The sequence below is a fragment of the Watersipora subatra genome, chromosome 6 (genome assembly GCF_963576615.1).
Source record: "Watersipora subatra chromosome 6, tzWatSuba1.1, whole genome shotgun sequence".
Taxonomy (NCBI): Eukaryota; Metazoa; Bryozoa; class Gymnolaemata; order Cheilostomatida; family Watersiporidae; genus Watersipora; species Watersipora subatra.
Genome location: NC_088713.1, coordinates 8,013,713 through 8,039,410, shown reverse-complemented (window position 1 = coordinate 8,039,410; position 25,698 = coordinate 8,013,713). Strand labels below are relative to the sequence as shown.

At 34.6% G+C, this 25,698-nt stretch overlaps 1 protein-coding gene across 1 annotated transcript; it reads right to left on the bottom strand.

The window, feature by feature from the left end:
* Positions 1-509: 509 nt before the first annotated feature.
* On the bottom strand, positions 510-23,576 carry LOC137398684 (innexin unc-9-like). The gene is made up of 9 exons (XM_068084876.1): positions 23,421-23,576; positions 18,139-18,260; positions 17,019-17,169; positions 15,510-15,679; positions 9,532-9,649; positions 9,267-9,376; positions 6,273-6,402; positions 4,510-4,641; positions 510-828 (listed from the first exon to the last, which is right to left on the bottom strand). Exons 1-9 carry the CDS (start codon positions 23,515-23,517, stop codon positions 659-661), a joined length of 1,200 nt encoding a protein of 399 aa, XP_067940977.1. The 5' UTR covers positions 23,518-23,576; the 3' UTR covers positions 510-658.
* Between the last annotated feature and the right edge of the window lie 2,122 nt (positions 23,577-25,698).

Sequence of the window (25,698 nt, the reverse complement as noted above, 5' to 3'; positions counted from 1 at the left end):
TGTTTTTCGTTTTGCTATTTATGAGTGACTACTCTTATTACCGTCAAAATAATAATATAATTCTCTCATTAATCTACTAATAATTATTAATTATTAGTAATTACTGACTACATTTGTTCACTAACTTCAGTGCCAGTTGATATCAATTTATGTGACTTAAAATATTTCTTTCAAACACAAACAACTTCTACATGTACCTGTACATTAATACTTACAGAAATTCATTACAAACTGAAAACTTTTGCTATTATTTGTTTGTCAAGCTTAAATAGTTGAAAGCAGTTACTTGATTCTACTTGATACTAAGGTTCAAGGCTGATCTCGTTGCAAGGCTGACAGCAGTTGCAAGATCGGATCATCCATGTTATTCATGTTATCCATTATTATACCCAATCGTTATATTAGTTGACATTTGACCTTTGACTGACACAAATGCTTAAAATACACAGCCTTATGCAATGACTTATTTGGAATGATTTCATTTTTTTATTTTTATGTTACTATATATATTGTCTCTTAGCAAAATCAACAGCGTTTGCAAATATATTATTGTTACCATTGCAACAAAACACTACAGAGATTTGATTGTATGCGTTTAATAAAGTACATTTATAAGCCCAATAAAATCATCAAGTTACAGACAGCAGGTAAAAACATCTCAAGCTGTTTCATCTGTAAGCAAAGCTTTGCTGCTCGAATTTGAACCACTTCCATGCAAACTCTTCCAGCGCTTGTAGAGGGCAGTGATTATCTCAGCTGTGATCACATCAGTTGTGTTCTGACTGAGGAGACGCATGCAAAATATTCCATCAAGACTCAAGTACTCTCCTACAAGAAGTTATCCTTTCATGATAAAAGATTTTATGCAACCAAGTCAATGAGATCATTGAATATAAAATTAATGGAGACATCAGATTTATTTTAAATATTAGATCTCCAATCATTGTTTTTGCTTTGATTTGTTTAATTAAAAATGCATTAATCAAATGTAGTTTTTTTGTCTAAAATAGCATTGGTTTAAGGATTTTTATAACAAATGGACCATCTCAGATTAGGTTTTACAAGTTTAATAAACCCTGACTATACCTTGTACTTAAAGGTTGACTTGCAGCAATATTCACACTACAGTTATTTGATATGAAAAGATTCACCATGTCTTACTCTGTTGTGTTGTAGGTGCAAAATATGTGGGAATGTGATTACAAGCTCCTAAAAGCTCAAAAACAATCAGTTAATCGCAGCCACATGAGACCGCCGTAGTTTGGATTCTCTTTCCAAAACGGCTCAAATGTGACGTATTTGTGGGAGATGATTTCTGTTTACAGTTTCATGCAACCTTATTCGTCAAAATATTTCACAAATATACTTCACGCATTCAATAAAACCACGTCTATTGTTCTTACGCGTCTATTTTATCGTCATTTTAATGCTGTCATTGTCTGATAATCATGACGAGCCTGTTGGTCATTTGCGATAATCGAAAAGTGCTGCAAAAATTATTTGCGAAGTATTGGGTCACATGATCAGATTACGACTTGCCAATTAAACCAAGCCAAAACAATACTGTAAAGTAGCGCGCATTTATATTTGATACGGGGTCTTCGGTAAAACCCAAAGTGTTTGTCATAAACTAGTGCTACGATAAGTTTTATATTGAGCTTTTTATTGGTCTTTCAATTCACGGGAGAACATCACGTTACAAGCCGATAACCAAATTTCATGACTACGTCATCGAAATAAAGAGATTCCAATTCACGGCAGCTTTTCGTTTTTGAGCTTTTAAGAGCTTGTAATCACATTTCCACATATTTTGCACCTACAACACAACAGAGTAAGACATGGTGAATCTTTTGATACCAAATAATCGTAATGGGAATTTTTTTGCAAGTCAACATTTGATATTCATTCCGTTAGCAGAGAAATGTATTTAAACCCTTTAAACCCTGCCCATTCTTGTCAATGCGTGTCAGTATCCCCGAGCAGCTTTTTCAATGATCAGAGGTTTTTAAACTTTTATTAAACACTACATGTCCAATTATTTATTTGATTTTAGTGGCTAACTGTTACCCCGTCTCTCTTTTTGTTGTATAGCATTATTTGGAAAACATTTCTGTTTGAAATGAAATTAATGCCAGTAAAGTAATATATATATAATTATAATTTTCAGTAAATAATAGACTAAAGTCATCCTGTCTGTAAAGAACTGTAACATAAATGTCATAAAAATTTGCTATTATTCGCTAGTGCAGACAACTCCAGTGTAGTAACCCATTTGCTTATGACACGCCTCCTGGTGTAAACCAAGTATTAGTAAAATTGTTACATAGGCCAATAAGAGGTCATCAGGTGTACTGATAAAGCACAGAGAATAAGTTAATGGACAATTGTACAAAAATACCTAAAGATGGTCTATTGGTGCAGGTATTAGGTGTTAGTCTACCTGAAGTCATGAGTTCAAGTCTCACATGAAGCAATCTTTTATTTCGACTTTTAACCACGTCTGCAGACAAAAACGACTCTTATCATAGAAAAGATTATTGTAAAGTATGTTGGAAAGAGCGATGAAAGAAAGTAAATTGCTAGAATGTTAAATTTGTTAATAATATTTATGGTTAATAAATATTTTCCCGTTGTTAATAACAACGAGAAAATAATTATTATTTTCCCGTTGTTAAAGATGAACTTACACAATTATTTTGTAGATTTTATCAGAATGTTTGGGTATTTTTTTATTATTTGCAACTGTTTTTGGTGTTTGAGGTGATGTGATGGCCAGGATGTTTCTAGATTAACAACAATAAAACTTAATTGTGACTAAACCGCAATAAAATAACCCAAAATAAAGTCAATATAAAGTGTGAATATGGTGTTTATAATTGCAAGGCGATTTACAGAGTAAAGACGTGTAGTGTTTCAACTTGAATGCTTGATAGTTGATAAGAACTATCGCAACGATAACAACTAGTTACATCATTTCACAGGCTTTTTTTCTAGATTTTTTAATTTGTGATCAAGTTTTATTGATTTCATTCTAGAAACATCCGGGTAACCAGATCACCTCAAACATCAAAAGCAATTGCAAATGATAAAGAATACCCATACTTTCTTATAAAACCTACAAAAAAGTGTTCAAGTTAATTTTTAAATGCACTTTTAGTTGCTAACTAATAAGTCTAATGTCAACTACAAACTGGTCTTACGATTATTACTTCAAATTGTAAAACTGACAACCCCTGTTTACCTTTACTCAGAACTTGAGCTAAGATTGCTTCCCAATTACTAACCTACGTACTTTGTATAGAAGTTTTGTGTGTCCCTGCTTTTAGTGTATGTCACAGATTTTTGACAACCTTTCGTTTTTTGTGACGCCATTCTATCGTTGTCTGCCATCTTTATGGACAACTTTTATCGTTAAAAACACGAAGCTTCTGCAATTAATTATTGCAAACAATGCTTGCATCTTGCAAATTTTTTATTTTAGTATCAAAACAACTCCGAAAAATACTATTAATCAAGAGAATGACGATCGTTTTCTACAAAGATGGTGGCTTTTTCGTGGACGAGCGCATGTGTAAACAAGGTGATGACGTAAAAAAAAATGATGGACAGTTTTTAGCACTGAAGCTTAGTTTTGTATACAAGTTCCCTGATCTTCGATCGTATTAACAACTGTCAAACTTTTTATCTTTGTGTAACGTGAATTCTCTGCTACCTTCAGCGCAATCATTACCAAAAATTTCAATCAGTGTGTCACTACAAACTAATGTTCTGTTGGCTGCCATTTTTTATTCCTCGATCAATAAAAGGTGCTCTCAGCTTTTCGGCGATATTTTAAGAACTAATGCTATAATCACCTTGAACCTTCAGAAATGAACTAAAAACATATTCTCAACGGAGGGACTCAAATTTCACAATTTCACATAAACTAGAAGTTCAGAAAACTAAACAAAACTACACAGCCGAGCTTACTCAGACTTGAGATCAAAAACAATTCTCCAAATTATTTTGCATCCAGGCTTCAAAGTGTTCATACTCTGCTGTAATCACAATCACAAAACCCAATTTTGTCTAACCAAAAACACAGCGTAAGTAACAACGCTGCATTATTGCAACAATCTACCAAGTACTGCCTCAAAACTATTGACGTTTACTATCATAGCAGCGTTGTGGCCGTATCCTTCGTTTTTTCGTGACGACATTTTATCCTTGTCGGCCATCTTTATAGACAATTTTATTGTTAAAAACATGAAGCTTTTGCAATGAATTTTTGAAAGCGATGCTTTTGTTTGCAATTATTTTATTATAGTATCAAAACAACACCAAAAAGTACCTTAAATGAAAGAATAACGATCGTTTTCTACAAACATGGCGGCTTTTCCGTGAAGGAGCGCATGTGCAAACTGCTTTATGACGTCAAAAAAAGTGATTGATATGCTTGATTAAAATTTATTAGTGGCTGTTGCCTCATCAAGTCAAAATTACCACGAGATGTTTTGACAAGATGATTACCGATAAATGTATTTAGGTCATCATGGTCAGCAGCGCTCACTGTGTCCATGGCTCCCATGACCTTGAGGTACTTCAGTATGAATGACTTCCCTCCATTTGGTCTTAGATTGATCAGGAGACACCAGAGTAAACCTACAATTGAAATATGACTTTACTGATAACTAATTAATAAGTTTCAGGGTGGTCTGGGGTAGCATCTTTGATTGTTAACCGTGGGGTTGATGGTTCTGTTTAATGCCGATCTGACAAAAAAGCTGTCAGCAGGTTTTCAACCCTGAATTGCTTGATCTTTCTGATCTAGAACATAACTTTGAGGCCGTTAAAGAACCAACTCTGTCCTTCGCACACTGGCAAGCAAAATGGCTACTGGCAGACTGGATTTGTTGCAAAATGCATTAATCTGACAGTTTTGTAAGTAGTTTATCACAATGTATCAGAATTTTTCCATCAATCATGTATGTTTTGATGTTCAGTCTGCAAAGAGGCCAACCATGCGTTGCTGGCCCTTTTTGAAAAGCTAAAGAAAACCATTATAAGTTAAGTTTAGGGTTGAAGATGTCGTTACAGTGGTAATCGCTGCCAATCAGTCAGAGATGCCTGATGTCTGATTTTTAGAAAGTGAACAACCCAACTTCAAGTGAAATGTTCTAGACAAATGATCCGACAACAAGCAGGGGATAAAAATTTGGTCTGTAAGCTTCCAATGTTTTTGTTGAAGATGCACTCGCACAAAATGTTAGTAGATTTTATAAGAACGTATCAACATTTTTATATCATTTGCAAATTGTTTTGACGTTTGTTGTGATCTGATTGCCAGGATGTTTCAAGATTAAAATCGTGAAAATTTGTTTGCGGCTTAAACGATAGAGTAAATTATCTAGGGCTAAGTATGAACAGGTTTCCACAAATAGTTAAAGTGGCACTAATTACACAGGAGTACCTGCCTGTAAGTGTCATCAATTGGGAATAGGACAATATAAAATTAGGTCAATTAAAAGACATGGACATAAATATACACTTGCAAATAGGCATAGCCATAGAAAAGGGCGTATAAATAAGCATAAATAGAGCCATAGACATAGGTATACATGTACATATATGTATAGATATAGACATACACATAGATGTAGACATAATCATAGACATAGAGGTATACATAGGCATACTGTAGGCATACACATTAAAATAAACAACCATATACATCAATATTGACATATATATAGACATACACATAGGAAAAGATAGATAGGCATAGACATAAGCATGCACATAGGCATCGACATAGGCATAGGTACAGGTATAGGTGTATGTACTTATAGACATAGTAATAGACAGTGACATAGCCATATACAAGAATATTATCATGAAAGTAAATTAGGCTGGATGAAGCAAAGAAAACTCAATTTATAGTAAAAAGATTCTTTCACCTTAAATAAATTTACAAGTTGGTGCCTTACTGGTTTATTATGTTAAGTTAAACAGTGAGAAAAGGTAAGGATATTTAGGAGTTAGCAGCTCTTGATTTTCACAGTAATACATATGATGGTGGCCGCTTTTGCAGCTACACAACTCACAACTTATCCCTGTGTGTAGCTTAAACTAATAAGGTTTTAGTCATGATTCTGATTTTGTTTAACATCATTGAGGCCATTGCACTCTAAACAGAAACAAGGGAAAACAACAATGCGTGTAAAATTGAGACCAAAGAGCATAACTCTTGCATAAGGTAAACACAAGGTCTACATTTTAGAAGAAAAGCTTACCAAATGCTGTCAGACCAGCCAGCACCACCAGCCACCACCAAAGCAAGAGGAAAACCTTTTCGTTAAAAAGGTTGACAGAGAGCACGCACTGCAGTGTATACCTATGTATGTTTCCTCCCATTCGTCTTATCTAGAACAAAAGGAACATTTGCAGTTCGAGGTCTCATTCAGTGGTCATTCAGTGAAACATGTGACTGTAGATTGTAGTTTAATTTTATTAGTTATTGGCTATGCATGGTACTGATCCTTAAAGCATTCTGATATTTGCATATCTGAAAGAAAGGTTGCATGAAAGGCTTCATGTAGCACATCTAGGTCTGCTATCATAAACAAACCACAACCAAAGACAGTCGTAGTCGCCACAACTGACTACAAGAGAGATACGGAAAAAGAAAGAGAGAGAAAGAGAGAGAGGGAGAGGGGAAGAGAGGGAGAGTGGGAGAGAGAGAGTGAGTGAGTGAATGATAGAGAAGGAGAGAGAGTGTGTGTGAGAGAGAGAGAGAGAGAGAGAGAGAGAGAGAGAGAGAGAGAGAAAGAGAGAGAGAGAGAAAGGGAGAGAGTGAGAGAAGGAGAGAGAAAAGGAGAGAGTGCGAGAAGGAGAGAGAGAGAGAGAGAGAGAGAGAGAGAGAGGGAAAGAGAGAGTGAGAGAGAGAGAGAAAGAGAAAGAGAGAGAGAGAAAGGGAGAGAGTGAGAGAAGGAGAGAGAAAAGGAGAGAGTGCGAGAAAGAGAGAGAGAGAGAGAGAGAGAGAGAGAGGGAAAGAGAGAGTGAGAGAGAGAGAGAGAGAGGGAGAGAGAGAGAGAAAGAAAGAGAGAGAGAGAGAGAGAGAGAGAGAGAGAGAGAGAGGGAAAGAAAGAGTGAGAGAGAGAGAGAGAGAGAGAGAGAGAGGGAAAGAAAGAGTGAGAGAGAGAATGGCATGCACATGTGCACAGGAGTCATGTGTCATTACCAAGACAACTATTACATGTATATTAGCAACTCTACGAAGGAAAGAGAGATCAAGGCCATCTGAGAGATGAAGGTTTAAATAAGCATAACATGCGGTTGAGAGAATTTGACACAAACAGATGACAAGAAAAGTCAAACAACAGAGATAGCCAGAGATAAATCCTAAGCCATAAGGCGGTCATTGTCGATTGACTGCAAAAAAGAGAGAGAGATCATAGTATGAAGATATATAGTAAATATAGTAGATATATATATAGTAAATTTTATTATTATTTAATGTAACTGGCTAAGTAATCTAGCATTGTTAGAGATTGTAAGATGTCGTTGCTATGGAAGACAGATCAATGCAAATTGTTTTCCACTGCTCATCTCTGACAAATTCTTTTCCAGCCGGTCACTCACACATCTACATGTAGCTGACAATGCAATAAAGTGAGTCACCCCTGTTAGTTTTTGACCTCTGATAAGATTATTTCTGCTTGAATGCATTTCAGTAAAGCGCAACTTGCAAACTGGTGTTGGTTGAATTATCAAAGTTCAGGTGTCTGCGCACAAAATGTCAAATTACAACGACAAAGATCTCATTTCCTCTTTTAGGCCAAAATAAAGCTTTATGGTGCAGCAGCATAACAGCACAATAAGTTTAGTTATGGTTGAGTATAGTTTTTGGTCTTTTAAAACTCTTTAGCACAAAAGCTAACCCAGTTTGTAGCAAGATTTTTGTTCCGCAGACATAGACTTGTTTCTCGCTCCATGCTTACAAATTTCTTTGCATTTGTTTCCTTTATAAAAGTTGTGACAAAACTTACTAATATGAATGCATAGTTTCATATAGACTGTAAGTCAATCTCTCCTTAGGCCTCTCATTGCTACAGCCAAAGTATTAAAGAGATAGCTCTATTATACTAGGATGCAAGAAACTTAATAGAACTGAGGCTATGAACACATGTATGGGGTCATGTCTCAAGATGGAAATGCATAGCCTTGCTGATTGGTTTATTTTCCTTTAGATAAACATAGACAGTATCAATGATTGGTCACACAAGGGTTCAAAAGACCACTGAACACCAGTCAATGCCTAGTTCAGCATCCATTATATCAAGAAATAGCTTATTTTCCTAATCTTTCTGTAGAAGAGCATGCAAAGCCCAATGATAATTTGAGTTAAATATGTAGACTAAAGGCTAATTTATCAATAAAATTAAGATCAATAAATAAGTATTCAATTTGTAGTATTTGTTGATTAGATATGACTTTACAATCCTTGTGTGAATGAATCCAAAGCTTACATCATGGCAACGTAATGTCGCAAAAACCAAATGAAACTCATCAAATTTAGTAATTTAGCTTTAGTTTTATGGTTCACGGAGTACAAATATGAATTATTAATAACCGCTAAAATGATAGATAGTCATTTTTTCCTATTACTGCTAAAAAAACTAAAATAAATTTTAAATTTCAATTTAATTGAAAGTTATTAAAACTGTGAAACAATTAAGAATTTTTCAATTTGTAGTTTAGTTTATTGTTGCAAAAGTATTTAAAGATAATACATAGATAATGTTATTAATCTTTAAATGTATCTTATTAGTAATAGAAGCAGCAACCAACTTTTCTGATCATTTAGAGCCCTGAATCAATGTTTGAATAACACCAAAAGCTATCGGAGCAGAGACTATCATTTTATTTTATACGATTAATTTATTTGCTTAGTCATAATTTTATCTAACAGTTTTGCTGCCGATCAGCTTTTAAACGATTCATTCACTTTTGTCATCATCTAATAATGCAATTGTACCAGAACCTCAATCTAATACAACTATAGTATGCAGATTAAAAAAGGTAAAACCTGCATTTCAAAATTTTTTTCAGAGTTAAAAGTCATAAATTGCTGAAGTTTTTAGTTTAGTTGAGAAATTCTTTTAAGTTAAGTTAAACTGGTACAAATGTTACCGGAAAATATGGTATGTTCTTACATGAATACTGCAAGTTATTTGTCATTTTGTAATCATAAGTAGCATTCATAGGTCTGTGGACTAAATAAGTACCGCAAAGTCGCAATACGTTATCCTTGGAAACATGGGATTCTCTAGATATTTGCCCCTCTTATCATTGAGCGAAGTAACTGCTCTCCACCCATAGTCAGCAAAGCCAGGACCTAAAAAAACATCAAGAGTAGATGATAGACTTACCAGGAATGCTGCTGCATTTATAGTTCAGTTTGCGGTGCAACCTATGTGTAAGTAAAGATAGTTCTTAGAGTTGCGTTTCCTTTATTTCAGTAAAGACAACTCCAAAAATGCAAGTACTTACCCATCATTCCACTAAGCATGTAAATAAGAACAATCGGGACAGCGAGATAGAGGCATTTTGTTATGACATACATGATGAAGAGGTAGCGGCCATATCTGTTTCCCAAATGCACTCTTCCCTAGAAAATATATACAAGTAGTTTGATTCATTGCAGTCCTATCTATGTGTAAATCTAATTGTTTGTCCCTCATCTGTTGTTTGTATGTCCAGTTGTAGCAATTATAGCCTAAAATAATAAAAATATGCCTTTCACTGAAATTGACTTCGGAACCACCAGTTCTGCAGACATGCGATCTAACCACTATGCTGCGCATACCTATGCAGTGATTGCAAAAATCCTATTGGTTACTAGTAGTACTGTTGAATATCATGATTGCATGAGAGATCATGAGTAGTAACTGAAAGATTATAAAGCCCTTATAAACACAAGCTGTTTTCAGAAGGATAGACACGGCTTTTATTATAGTAAAGATTTAGACTAACTCAAGTTACTAGCTTTAGGTAATCATTTTATTACCCGAGCAACGCGGGCATTCAGCCAGTTTTTTATATAATAGACTTGGGTTATCAGCGCTTTCAAAATAGATGCAACCTTTGACTAAAATATTAATTTATAAATTAACCTACTATAGAAAAACTAAGAGTCTTTCAGATGATAAGTTCTTGAGTCTCCAGGGGATGCATGAAAATACATGCAGTTGAGTTGACTTGGAATACATGATGAGCAGTAGTAGAGACTCTCAAACTTAAAGCTGTCTTCTCTACATATCAGTTTTGGAGTTGACACAAAACTTACTTTATCAATTAAAAGATGAAAAACCTTTTTAGTTCAAGTTTGAGATTGTCTACCCATGTCTCATTTCCTCTCACCATTTGCTTTTACAAGGTTTCATCGACGGGATGCTGCAAAAACTCAGAGCGCCCTTTACACAGACTTGTTTATGACTATCCATCAGCTGTTGCTTAGCACACAGTTCAGAGTACTCAAGGCTTCTCAAGATCTCAGTGTTGCTATCATGACTAGTGACTAGAGATAGGCAATGTCAAAAGTGCTGATAAGCTAATCTGCTTTTATTACTTGATCGATGTTTGCCAGTTTGTTAGGAGAGATGAGGACCTGTTACTCATTGTCATTAACATTGCTTCAATATTCTCATGAGTATCAGAACATGAATATCTCAGCCCAATACCTTCAAGCCTTTTATTTTCTTTATATACTTCATGAAATCTACTACTTATATTTACAGAAAAAACTCGGTTTCTGTCATTAAACCAACTTATCGACCATTTCTGCCAGTTCATAACACCTCAGATGAGTTTTTGCAATTTGCAATTTGATATTATATTACATTATATCTTATTGTCTTATAGGCTACTATGTTTTTATCAAATTATAATATATTATATTGTATTATATCATGTTTCCTTTTCAATGAAAACAATTTTGCCACTGTTTTCTGTTTTTCTCCACATGCTACACTTGCCATCATTTTTAAAATGGCTAATCAGACGTGAAAGTGATGACCTTTTTAAATAAGAAATGGAAAGATAACTCTTTACCTTTTTGAAAAAAGTTGTTACAAATAAAAATTCTAAATAAGGAAAATAAAGCAGTATGAATTATTTTTTATTCCTTATATTTATTTTTATAAATATTTTTATATTTTATTTTATGAACTTTTATTTATGTAAATAATAGATAATAATTATTATAAATAGTTACTAATAAACAAAGCACTGGGTAATAACGTTCAGAATAAAATATGGTAGCCATATTTGTTTTTCAAACGTGCTTAAGCTATAGTATGTCCAAAATAACTCACTTTTTCAGGAGTCCTATAGAAGACCTCAAATTTACTAAATTTGATAAGATGAACCAAAAAATAGGTAAATCCATATTTAATATTGGTTCAAAAAGGAACATGTATGTAGTTGCTCGGTGCTGGAAGCTCTGTCAAGAAGGACACCAATGTCATAATTATGTTGCATGGAATCAAGATTATGTCACAAATACAACCGCATTGTACTGTTTAAATTGAGTCTACTGTAATAAGTTTTGCAACGTGAATGCAATTCTCAAAACTTTGTGAAGTAAAAAACAATGTGAGAATAAAAGCTGCACTTTTCTCTTTACTTATGTTATATCTGATTTCGGTAGTTTTCGATTAGCACTTGGAACTTGGAGTTGTCTCTTCTTTGGATAGCTCATAGAGCGATGTGCAGTCACCGGGTTATTTCGCGTCGCTTGCGTTGTGTTACGGTACTGGTACCTATCCGTCTCACATTGCGGTTGACGTTTGAATTAGCCCAAAGGTGGCGCGATTTTTCCTTAGCCAATAGATTTGTACTAGCAGGTCTGCGTCACAAACTCAACTTTTCTTTTAGTGGGACAGTTTGCCAATACCATTCCTCTCTTGACTGGGAACAGCAAGTGATCCTGTCTACACTTCCCAGAGTTTAGAGAGATCAGATTTTGCTATTCTACGTGGCGTGGCTTCTCTCTTTTGGATCCCTGGTGAATAGACGTGAGATTTTGCTGCTGATGACATCAAAACCAAAAATCTACGCTGGTCATGGCGGGTTGTGTACATCCCAGAAGGGGTGACCAACTCGCCGTGCGCACTCACTACAAAATAGGTATGTTGAATCCCCGTATACTTTCATTCTCTTTGAATTTAATAATAGGTGTAATCATGTAATAATCGTCTCTCTGAATAATCCTTAATCAGAAGCAATAATAATACTTTTTCTTTAAGTTAAGAATAATTTAATAAACATAAATTTTTGCTCTAAGTGAGTGCAAACATTAGCAATCCTTGTTATGCTGAATTGTGTGGCTAGTTCGATCGTGTTATTAATCCCCTCACTCCCTCTTGTTAATTCGAGTAACTGAGAACGCCCAAATCCCATCATAACATTTGGCGGAGATGCCAGGTACTGAAAACGCCCACGTCTCGTCATAACACCTACATGTATACAGATGCTTCCCAACTTATGAACAAGATACGTTCTGGGCGTTGTTCATTAAATGAATTTGTTTGAAAGTTGTTTTAGACTATAACTTGTGCAGTGCGCATAGACTAAATTGGGCCTGCACTGTCCAAACTGGGTCTACTGTAATAAGGTTTGTACCCAGTCATATAGCAGCGTGAATGCAATTCTCTAGACTTTTTCAATTATAAAACATGTGGCAAGATAGTCTTATATAGAAAAAACTATGGTCGTGCTCAGACTTTTTATCTATATACTTATGAAACTCTGATCGTCTTGTAGTCTTGCTTGATAACGTCGCACTAAATAGCAAAATAATCTATATATAAATCTCAGAGTCCATCGTTTGGTCTGTCCAGTTATAGGTATTAAAATCTAGGAATAAGAGATCCACTTCGTGCTGGATTTTTGATCTCGGAACATCCCATACACAAGGTGATAGTGGAACCAATTAAGCTATGTGAGATACAATGAACTCATTAGACAATATGAGTCATTATCTCAGTTAAAATATGCATAGGACTCCGCGCTACCAACATCACTAACGCTTGCTCTCACGTTTCTTATTAGTATGTTTAGCAATACGGATAGTAGCTTACTCAAATTAGTCATTGAAAATGCGCCAGGCTAATGGCAAATGGCAGACAACTACATTATCAGCCACTGCTTATAAGCTGTTTTTAATACTCATGCAACGCCAACATTCGGTTAGTTGTAATTAAAGCCACCAGCCGTAATTAAAGTTTTTCACAAAAGGTTGCAATGCTATGTACTTGATTACATTACATTCAGTTTATCATACTGACGGCCTACTAACTCTACCAATCTGACTGCCACCAAAATTTGTTGAACAATCGTTACTACAATAATAGCGGCGTTACATGGTAGTGAAAAATCCTGGCATGAAAAAAAAGTTATAAGAACAGAGTGCCAGAGCTTCATGCATAAAGCCTGGTTCCCATATACATTGCAAAGCACTGGCGATAGCACAGCAGGCTATTAGCGGTGAAATGGGAAACCTACGCGCCGGATACCGCCGAAGACCACCGGTAGTTGCCGGCGGTATCGAAATAGTTTAGCTCTGTTCAGTTTTCGCAAAAGGTTGCAGGCAAAACTTTCCCGAAATGCACTGTACATGCGAAGGTCACCGTTATAGAAACGGCATGGCAAACGAACATTTTATTTAATTACACAATTATGTTTAGCGATGCAGCTTATATGTGAACATATGCCGCTGAGCCTAACGTCGCAAACGTTTTGCTGCGCAAATTACCGCCGGAGTCTCGCAATCGATATGGGAACCAGGCTTTACCTACCGCTTAGTTAGTGTAAAAAGTCTGGCCTCCTGCAGGCAACTGGTCACCGTAGAACTTAAAGGTTTTATATGGTAAATGTGCCACATATATTTGAGAAGAAACTCAAATATATGCCTTCACTTGATTGCTCTCAATGAACAGCTCATAGATTGTTGTCAGAGAAGCAGTGTAGCAATTAGGATAACAAATGTAGGAAATCCCAAGGTTGCTCTAAATCAGTGCCAGGCTTGCTGCTAGTATGAAATATTACCGCTGACCTTGGTAATATTGTGTCAGCAACCAGACATAGTAAACATGAATCACAAAGTCGGTCTTTATAGCCACAGTCTTCTATACTCAACTGTGATTGGCTGAGTCGGTGTAACATTTACATTTCGCGATGCAATAGCAGATTTTAGTGCCCACATCTAAACTGGTCTACAATCATTTGCAATTTTCATTTTGAAACACCATAACTAATTAAATAACTAAATGTGTTCTATCGTTTTGACTATTACCACATATGCAACATTTGTTTTGCTTTATTTCTTGAAGGAGGTCTTGCAGTATTTAAAGGCTAAAGAAAACTGAAATGCTTGAGTTTTCTATAAATCAATTGCAAAGTTTCCGTGCATCGACAGCATAGTGACGCACCCTTGTGGTGCTGCAATGCCATCGGGGATACAGCGGTGTTAGTCTCATTCCGTTGTTTTGGTGCCGCGTTTTCTGGTGTTCCGGTGTTCTGGTGTCACTTTCAACTCTTTTTTCTAATACTGGCATTCAAATAGAGGTGGTGTTCAATTAGAGGTTTGACGGTAGTTTAATTCTTTACTATAATAAGAGCCGCGTCTTTCCTTTTGAAGCCAGTTTGTGCTCATAAGTACTTTATATTTGTTAAGTTACGAGTCATGACCTCTCCCGCAATCAGGATCTTCAATCGTACTAGTTCTAACCAATAAGATTTTTACAAGCACCCCACAAGTATGCGCAGCATATGATTAGGTCGCCTGACTGTAGAACTGGTGGTTTCAAGTTCAATTTCAACGCAAAATGTATGTTTCAGTGTCGCTGCTTAGAAGGGATACACCCGTACTATGCACCATCTCTGTGCCATGGAAGCAGCCTTGGTGGCTGATGGTGTTGCACTTGTGTGGGCGCATAGGTCTTACTTTTCTGTCACTTCATATTCAAAATATTTAGTTGTTGAAGGGCTATAGTTTATCTATTTTTACTTGAAACTTCTTTTAGATACAACCTTGACATAAGGCACCAGACAACCATCTATAGCATCCTATGGAAACATGATCTGATTGTCTGCCCATTGTAGCACATCGGCATTTGTGTCGCTGCACATTCGCTTTATGGAGACTTAGTAAAAATGAAAGTAGAATTAAATGCATAAAAAGTACCCATTGAAATTCAACAGTAAAACCTTTAATATATAAGTTATGTCTTTTCTGCAAGCAACAGATTATGAAACTGCAGATAAAATTTTGTTTTAAATTGAAGACGCGTTCTCTCTAAATCTACAACTTCCAGACCAGCTATGGCCAAATGGCGGATCTAGATCCGGATCTTCGTAGTTTTTGATAAAGATAAATTTGTCAGATTTGGCTGTGACCGATCATGGCCAAAATCACGTGGCCATCTAGACATCAGAATCACTTGCTCTAGACCCTATCTTGTACTCACGTGGCCTGTCATATGCCTATGGTACGAGATGTGTCGATCTAGCTGAGACACAATGTACTTGTTTGCCTCATCTCGCTTCTCAGGATTCAAGTTGTCAGCATCGCTAGTGACAGATACAATAGCCTCCACATCATATCCGCTCGACCACATGGCAAACTGCCAAAAGTACGCTACAACATAGAGTTATCAGTTTGTAGAGAGCTGGTAAAAGGCACTGTCAGCCATGTTGCAATTGGGTAAAGGATTATCGGTTCGACGGAATCAGAAAATTTGATAATCTTTAGAAAAAGTAATTATGTGAACTACTTGAAAGACAAATAATGACTACAGTATAGATAATAATAAATTAAATAATAAATTGTCATGATCACAGAAACCATGGTTAAGTCGAGATTATAAAATTTAGAGTTATCTACACTAGCAGAAGGAGAAAATTTTCACAGCTATTTTGCGAAAAGATTTTGGTTCTAGCTTAGTTACGGCAGATTTTATGGTCAATAAACTGAATACACGTTTACCATTGGTGTGAAACCATAGTTCCTTGTGTTACTTTAAAGTCAGATAACTCAACTTCGTGATTTGCGACTTAACCATGGCTTCTGTGACCGCGACTATTATATTTATATCAGAATCACTTCCTTAGGTAAATAGGTTGAGGAAAAATGTGGTGAAATTCACTAGAATCGCTTTTATATAAGTTTTAAGCTGACAAATATCATCTATTTTCCTAGTTTTGAGTAGACATATTTCTTCTTTTCTGGAATATACATGTTGTATAATCAGAATGTATACAATGGCTTAGTGGTCTACAACGCCTCAACCTGCAAACAGCAGGTTGAGGCTCTATTTTTATTAAAAAAAAAGCCTCTGGTAGTGACAATAAAGATATTCAACCTTAAATTTCTCTCTGTAACTAGGCATGGATCCTGCTGTTGAGCTTCCTGTGCCACTGGACTCAGACATGTCCAGCCAAGATCCCAATAATTGAGTAATAATACTCTTAAAACATGTACACCTCTGCTTGGCATCAAGCTAAGCAGACATCATACTCTAAGTATTTATCAGGGGTTAGGTGACATTTCGAATATGTTGTCAACATTAAATACTGCACATCTGGATAGGATTATCAGCACTAACTACAGCGTACCTATATAGGAAGGTCAACACTTGCTACAACACACTTGTATAGAAGAGTCAACACTAACCACAGCCTACCTGTATAGAAGTGTCAGCACTAATTACAGCAAACCTGTACAGAAGTGCCAACACTAACTAGCACACCTGTATAGGAGTGTCAACACTCACTACAGCACATCTCTATAGGAGTGTCAACACTAACAACAGCACACCTCCATAGAAGCGTCAATACTAACTACGGCACATTTGTATAGGAGTGTCAACACTGACTACAGCATACCTCTATAGGAGTGTCAACACTGACTACAGCGCACTTCTATATGAGTGCGCAGTTATAATGTTATCTAGCCTGTGTTCCTTAGTTTTGCTTACCAGGAATTGAGAAAACAAACAGCATGAAGGCAAGAATGATGGGCACCCACTGGTAGTAAGGCAGTTCTTCTCCAGAATTATGGTCAAGTGTTGGTAGGCCTTTGGGGCCAGGCAGGCTGTCATTTATGTGCACCCGATAGGTATTTTTTATCTACAAGATAGTGATAAGCATTAAAGAGGGAACATGTTATCACTGCAAACATTTATGATAAATAAAATACAAATATGTACTCAATGCCAAACAGTTGGCAAAACTTAAAATGTTTAGAACAGAAAAGGATAGATATAAAATAGTGGAGCCGCGCTTTTAATCTATTTAGATTAATCTATTAATTTAATAATCTATTAATCTTTAACCTTTTAATCTATTTAGATTAAATCTACTTCATTTTTAATATGTTTCTTTGCTCAATCATTTTTTAGCTTAATGTGTGAGTAGAAATGTTTACTTATAGCCTACTAAGGTAGTTACAATGTTATATTACGTTGTACTATATTTATAATGTAATATATCATAATATAACGTATTACATTAAAATTACAATATGATATATTATAATATATTATATTATAAATATAATATAGTATATTATATGTACTATAATTATAATATATATAATATACTATATTATAATTATATAGATAGAATATAATATATTATAATATATTATATTATAATTATAATATAATATATTATATATTATAATATAATATATTATAATATATTATAATAGCCTTAGTTCCTTAGTTCCTTAGTTCCTTAGTTCCTTATAATATATTATAATATAATATATTATAATATAGTACAATATTCTTTAATAAATAATTTTACAATAACTTATAACATTATAAAAACTAAATATTATAATATATTATAACGTAATATATTATATTATAATAAAATATATTATAATATACTACATTAAATTATACCATATTATAATATATTATATTACACTAAACAATACTACCTTATATTGTATAACAATAAAACAACAAATAAAAATTAGGAAACCATTCATTCTTTATGGACTATATTTTACTTGTTTCTCATAATTATGTACTTAATTTATTTTAGAGTACCATACCATGGTCCTTATTATGGTCGTTATTAGCTCACCCAGCAATAGTTGTCAGCATACTTGACCCAGTTGTCATGGTATTCCTTCGGAGTGAAGCAGTCAATCGGATCACCGACATAGGTTTTAGTAGCGAGAAAGAGAGAGACAGACATTACCACCCCTAAACAGAGCCAAAGTTAAGAAGTTAGGCTACTCAAGTTTATCCCTTTAACACGAGGTAATTATAAACAATAAATTTACAACATCGAACACCCGGAACCTTAAATTTTTTGTGAGTAAATACAGTTTGTATTATAAAAAACAAAATGGCGCTGAAATTTAGTAGAAGGGACGGCGTGAACCTTAGTTTCTGACACCAATTCTTACTGAAATATTTGCTCTAATAAAATCTGTGTCGATCTATTTGCCCAAAGCTAAGGTTGGAGGTTAGGAAAAAACTTACTCTCAACACAGGATTCATAGTCACACCTATTCAGCATGGTGTACTAACACTCTAACACAGGGGTTTCCAACCAGAGTTCCAAAACAATTTCTTAAACTTTTCTTGACAATCTTAAACTACATGTATATGCAATCTTAAGCTATATTTAATTAAGTTTTAATTATGTGAGAAATCTTATTAGCTCACACTAAAATATATATACATGTAAAGTGAGAACTATTGCTCAATTTTCATGTAGTAATTGGGAGCTGTTTGTGAATAATATGGCAACCTGTCTGCTCCTTCTATGGAAACTAAATCTTGTAGGGATTTTTGAAGTTATCTCCCCATGCACACATTTTTTACACATTATCCGATATTGACACTTGTCAGAGTGCATTTCATGATGTGTTTTGCTATTGTAGTATTGAGTCTTTTCTTTGAATCAAAATTGTACCATTACATCACTGTCTGTATATCATATTCTATGTCTACTAGCCGACAGGTATAAAAACAGTTTATAAACAATGAGAGGTAATGTAGTTGCCCGTCACTTGCCATTAGCCTGGCACATTGCCAACGACTAAATTGAGTAAGCTACTATCGGTATTGCTTAACTTGCTAATAAGGGCCATGAGAGCAAGCTTTAGTGACGTTGTGTAGCGCAGAATGCTATGCATATTTTAACTGAGATAACGACTCATATCACCTACTGAATTCGTTGCAGTGTTTTGTGTAGCTTAATTGGTTAGGTTATTGCCGGGTGAATCAAGAGGTTCTCAGATCAAATCCAGCACCAAGCAAATCTTTCACTCCTATATTTTACTAGCTATAGCTGGACACACAGAATGACGGACTTTGATATTTTTGTGTATAGCTGTGGTTCACACCCTTTTCTCCTAATTATTTCTGGTAGTCAAAGTCAGACAGTGATTTCAACCTGTGGTAGATACTTAATGACTAGCTGGCTGTATTTGAGATGGAATGTGTACTATCAGAAAGCTGACAGCCCAAACACTCTGGTTGAGATGATCTATAGATGTCTTTGAGGTCTCTCTGGTAAGCTTCTCAATATTACTTTAAAGAAGAACTCAGGCAAAATTTTAGTACATTTTATCAGAAAGTATCGATATTTCAGTACATATTATCAGAAAGTATTGATATTTTAGTACATTTTATCAGAAAGTATTGATATTTTAGTACATTTTATTAGAAAGTATCGATATTTTAGTATATTTTATTAGAAAGTATCGATATTTTAGTACATTTTATCAGAAAGTATCGATAAAATTTTATCGATATTTTTAAAAATGGGTATGACAGTAGCCGTTTTCCAGTCTTTAGGGACAGTATGGCTGGATAAAGAGTGTTGCATTATCTTGGTAAAAGTGGATGCTATATAGGAGGCTAGGTGTTTCAGCAACGAGGTACTCAGTTCATCTGGGCCAGCAGCCTTAAAAGGGTTAAGTTGTTTTAAGAGTTTTAAGACACCATGGTTGGAAACAGTTATTGCCTTGGTCTTTTTTTTGGTGGAGTTTACTACAGTTTCGTTTGTTGGGGAAATGGGATAAGCATTATTATCAACTGTGAAAATGGAAGAAAAAGTGTCAGCAAAAGTGTTGGCTATATTATCAGATGGCTTGCCAGTGTTGTCGTGCAAGGTTTTGACTGTGTTACTGGAACCTCTTTTTGAAGATATGAATTTAAAAAGTGGTTTATTGTTGCCTTCCATCAATTCATGGCAGATATGGATATTTAGAAAGTTATTATAGTCTTGTCTAATAAGTTTTTTACATTTTTTAATCTGAAGCTGGAGCATCTGTTTATTGTCGACGGTCGGGTACTTTTTAAATGTTTTAAACAATCTATTCCTTTTATGAATCTCTTTAATGCTGGTGTGCTTAATCCAAAAGTTCTGTTTACATTTTTTAAGAGAAAAATGAGGGATAGAGGCCTTAGCTGCTGCCATAATTCCAGTTTTAAAGGATTGCCAAATGTTGTTAATGTTGGATTTGATTGATATTAAATTAGTTATTTGTCTGTCAAGGGCTTGGGATTGGGTTGCTAGTTCAGTGTTATTAGTTTGGTTATATTTAAATTTAAAAACGGGCGATAGTTTGGAGAGGTTTGCCTGTTTGGGACTATCAGGTATGCTCACATCAAAGTGCACATAAAAATGGTCAGATGTGCTTGGCTCTCCATGGGCATTATTAATTTCCATGGAGGATAACACAAGGTCTAAAGTGTTTCCTTTAATATGTGTTGAAAAATCAACAAGTTGGGAGAGACCATGTGTTTCAAGGAGGTGAAGAAAATCAGTATGCATTCTCCTGTTTTGACTGGATTTCAAGGTCCTACCAAGCCACTGTATCTCAGGTAAGTTAAAGTCACCGGTAATGACAAAAAATGGGCTGGCAAGGGATTCAACCCAGTCGAGTAGGCCATCGATGTTTTTTACACAAGGTTGATGATAAAACAAGAAAAGTGGAAGGTAAAATTATGTATATTTATTTTGAGAGTAAGAATTTCTGAATCCACAAGTTCATCTACACATAATACGTTTATAGGGGAACTGTCTTTGATGGCTATAAGGACACCACCGCCTAAGCCTGGGCCTTTAGTCCGGTCTAGGCGGTAGATTGTGCAAAGATTTGTTAATTCACCATCTTGCACACTGGTATTAAGTTTGGTTTCTGTTATGGCTATGATGTCAGGGGAATAGGTGTAGATTAATATGTTAAGTTCGTGTGTTCTATTTCTTAGGCCATTGGCATTCTAGGTAATGCATTTAATAGATTTCAACATTGAATTAATTCATCCCCTGAGACCTTATATATTTTATTATTTTTTATTTTATATTTGATTTCTGGATGAGATACCGATAGCTCTTTTCTCTTTTGACTTGACTTGACTTGATATTTTCTGAAAAAATGTACTAAAATATCGATACTTTCTGAAAAAATGTACTAAAATATCGATACTTTTTGATAAAATGTACTGAAATATCGATACTCTCTGATAAAATGTACTAAAATATTGATACTTTTTGATATCGAGTATCAATATTTTAGAACATTTTATCAGAAAGTATTGATATTTTAGTACATTTTATCAAAAAGTATTGATATTTTAGTACATTTTATCAAAAAGTATTGATATTTTAGTACATTTTATCAGAATGTATCGATATTTTTCTGACATTTGAGATTGTTTTGATATTTGAAGTGATCTGTCTGCCAGGATGTTTCAAAACTAAAAACCAACAAATTAAAATGCTCAGAAAAAGATTGTTACGAAATAATGTCACTCATTGCTATAGTTGAGATCAGCTGTTGTGTTATAGTTGCAGCGTTACATCTTTTTTTGCATGGTCTGTTTGCATATATTGATCGGAGTGCTTTAATCGCGATGAAGTTTTTTGATTATCATCTTGAAACATCCTGGCAGTCAGATCACTTCAATCATCCAAAATAATAGCAAATGATAGAAAAATATCGATACTTTCTGATAAAATACTAAAATGTCTATACTTTCTGATAAAATATACTAAAATATCGATAATTTTTGATAAAATGTACTAAAATATCAATACTTTCTGATAAAATATACTAAAATATCGATTCTTTCTGATAAAATGTACTAAAATATCGATACCTTTTGATAAAATGTACTAAAATATCGATACTTTCTGATAAAATGTACTAAAATATCGATACTTTCTGATAGAATGTACTAAAATATCAATATTTTCTGATAAAATGTACTAAAATACCAATAATTTCCAATAAAATCCACAAGAATTTTGTGCAAGCTCATCTTTAGTGAACATTAAATATTTTCTCTAATAGAAGCTATATCCGCTGGTTGACAGAGTTAGTTTGTGAAAAAAGATTGCATCGCTCTGGATTTGAACTCACATAGTTCAGTTTTGCAGCGCGGCTCAATATCTTCTGCACCAATGGATCCCTCATTAGGTATTACATCTTGTGGTACACTAGACTATCAGGGTACTAGTGATTATAAAAATTATTAGATTATATTCAAGTTATAACTCAGATTTAAAAGGAAACATTTAACTAGTTATTATAATATACTAATTATTCGCTATTAGTATACTGAAATTTCCAGTGTGTGCTCACAGGTGCGCATTTGAAAAGGTACGGCTACACGTGCCGTTTTTTTTGTTGGTTATGACCGAAATCACGAAATGAACAAAAAACACAGAATTATTCGGCCAAAATTCACAGAAATGTTAGAGCTGTGCATGCACACCGAAATCATCGACAAAACGCTTTTAATTGGCTAAACAAATTATTAGCGAGCACGATTCTACCAGTTTTGGCAGTTTATATAGTCCAAGGCATATAAAATGACACGCAAGACAAACACTAACACAATTTGCCATAATAAATACGATGCAATTAACTTGACTGCGCTAAAGATGGCAACTCTTTCTACCACGGAACTTTTGCTGTTAAATACAATTGTTATTATTAAAAAAGAAACGATTTGTAGCCATAGTGTCCGGACGATAAACAACCGACATTAGCACAGTCTAAGCATTTGCATCGTATGTATTATGTTGAATTTCAGTGGTACTTTTATTGTGTGTCGTAGTACGTGTCTTGGACAGTACCAATTGCGAAAATTGCTAAAATCGCGCTCGCTAATAATTTGTTGAGCTAATTAAAAGCGTTTCATCGACGATTTCATGTGTGCATGCACAGCTCTAACATTTCTGTGAATTTCGGCCAAATAATTCTGTGTTTTTCGTTCATTTTGTCATTTCGGTCAGAACCAACAAAAAAACGGCCCCGTGTGGCCGTACCAGAATAGTTGGACAAACAGAGTTGAGCAAATTGTGCTTTTTGAATGTAATGAATGGCATTACTAACTTACCTATCGTGTATCTGTTACTCAGCCTATCAAATATGTCATCGTCTTTTCTTTTGAGAATTTTGATGCCATTTTGCAGTGCTTCAACGAGAGACGTCATCGTGTTCTCCGTGAATCACTGAGTCACCAACTACTCTCACCTGCGCCTTTGCCCTTCTATATTCCTTCTCAGCAACCACTAACTGACAACTGATAACAATGTAGCCTTAGGTCCAGGGTTTAATATTTTTGTATTGCATGTAAACAAATACCAATTCGATCATTTTAGAGTATGAACTAAGCTTCGAGATAACAGGGCTTAAAATGTAGTCGGGTTGACGACAGGTCGATCTTAGGCTGTGTTATCAGTAGCAGTAGGATGAACGTGCCTACTACTAAGCGAAAAGGGTTTCTTCGTTTGTTTAGCTTCAAGGAACCCCCGTAGCACTGGCTGTTCACCAAATGTGAAACAGCACTGCAGCACAACATTGGTTAAAATGTTACTCCTTCAATTCAACTTATAGCAAAATTAGCCCAAGTTCTTTCCCTTTCATTGACATTATGGTGCACTGAGCAGCTAATGGTAAATTTAAGTTATGAATACACGGGCTAATGTTTTAGTGCATGGGCTTTTGGTATAGGGCATCAAGATGACTGCTCTATACTAGCTGGGCACATCTTATGCTGGTGGTTGCTTTATGATGCTTTCTCTAAAATCAACTTTTAACAGTGTATTGATATGGAAACAAGGTTATTTCCTAAAGATTTTCGTCGTTAAGGATAAAGTTACACAAAACTTTAATAGATTTTATTTGAAAATAGCAACATTTATCTATTGTTTGTGATTGTTTTTGATGTTTGGGGTTATCTGACTATCAGGATATTTCAAAATTAAAATCGACAAAATTTGATCGTGGTTGCAACGCTCAAAAGCAAAACACATAGCGAAATGACATCACTAGTTGCTATCATTGCTATAGTTGATATCAGCTATTGAGTTCAAGTTGTAGAGTTACGTGTCTCTATTCTGTCAGTCTTTTTGCAACGTGATCTGAGCGTTTTAACGGCGATCAAGTTTTGGCACGGTTGAAACGCGACAAAACTTTGTCACGTTTGTTGTTTTGTCACTTAATTTTAAAATACCCCGGCAGTCAGATCATCTCAAGCATCAAAAGCAATCGCAAATTATAGAAAAATACCGATACTTTCAAACAAAGTCTACTAAAATTTTGTGGAGGTTCATTTCTCAATGGACCATTTCGTCGTCATTCGTCAAAATGGTATCGTTCACTTTTCCCTCTTCTATATATTAAAACCTTATTTACCGTTTTGGTAGTATATCAATATCTTATTTAATTTTTTCATCATAAATTTCAAGATGCTAAAAATCTATACTAGATTAAAATATCAGATGTGAATGTGTCTAGCAATTCTGGTATTATTCGACAATATATGACAGAAGTGCACCATTCTATGTATAGTAATTTTCCCTTTCTATTTCTTTATCACAGCATAAAACTTGCATTTTGTGCAAAATACGTTTGGATTTTGATAAATTATAGAATGTTTTCACCAATCTTTTTTTATAACAAGAAACATGTTTGTCTATCTGTTCGGAGCCAAGCTAAGAGCATTAGGAAAAATCCATAGATATAAACATATGATGTCTGTGTTTATTTTATCTGTGGAAAATGGATATGATAAACCAATATTATATCTATGTTTATTATATCTATGGAAAATGGATATGATAAACCCACATTATATCTATGTTTATTATATTTATAGAAAATAGATATAATAAACCCATATTATATCTATGTTTATTATATCTATGAAAAATGGATATAATAAACTCATATCATATCTATGTTTATTATATCTATGAAAAATGGATATAATAAACCCATAATATATCTATGTTTATTATATTTATGAAAAATAGATATAATAAACCCATAATATATCTATGTTTATTATATTTATGGACAATAAATATAATAAACCCAAATTGTGAAGAATTGGACATTTACACTCGTCACTGGCTACGAGTACATCTATTGGCATCCTTAGAAAAGCACGATCGACTATCATATTATATTACATAACTTTATATATCCTTTTTTGTTTGTCTTGTTGTATTACATAACCTTTTATACATAGCATTTTACGCATGCATACCTTATATCAACCATGTATTATTACATAATATTCGTATGCACTCCTTTTATGGGCAGGAATGGAATAGTAGGCGGAGAGTACCAATATATAAGCCGGTGCACAAGTTGCACCAGTGGGATTG

Excerpts from the sequence above, each read along its gene's own strand:
- LOC137398684 (XM_068084876.1), bottom strand. The coding sequence starts at position 23,517 with ATGACGTCTCTCGTTGAAGCACTGCAAAATGGCATCAAAATTCTCAAA. Across the intron at positions 6,403-9,266 it reads TAACGTATTGCGACTTTGCG|ATAAGACGAATGGGAGGAAA; the intron begins GTACTTATTTAG and ends CTTTTGTTCTAG. Across the intron at positions 4,642-6,272 it reads GGCTGGTCTGACAGCATTTG|GTTTACTCTGGTGTCTCCTG; the intron begins GTAAGCTTTTCT and ends TTTCAATTGTAG.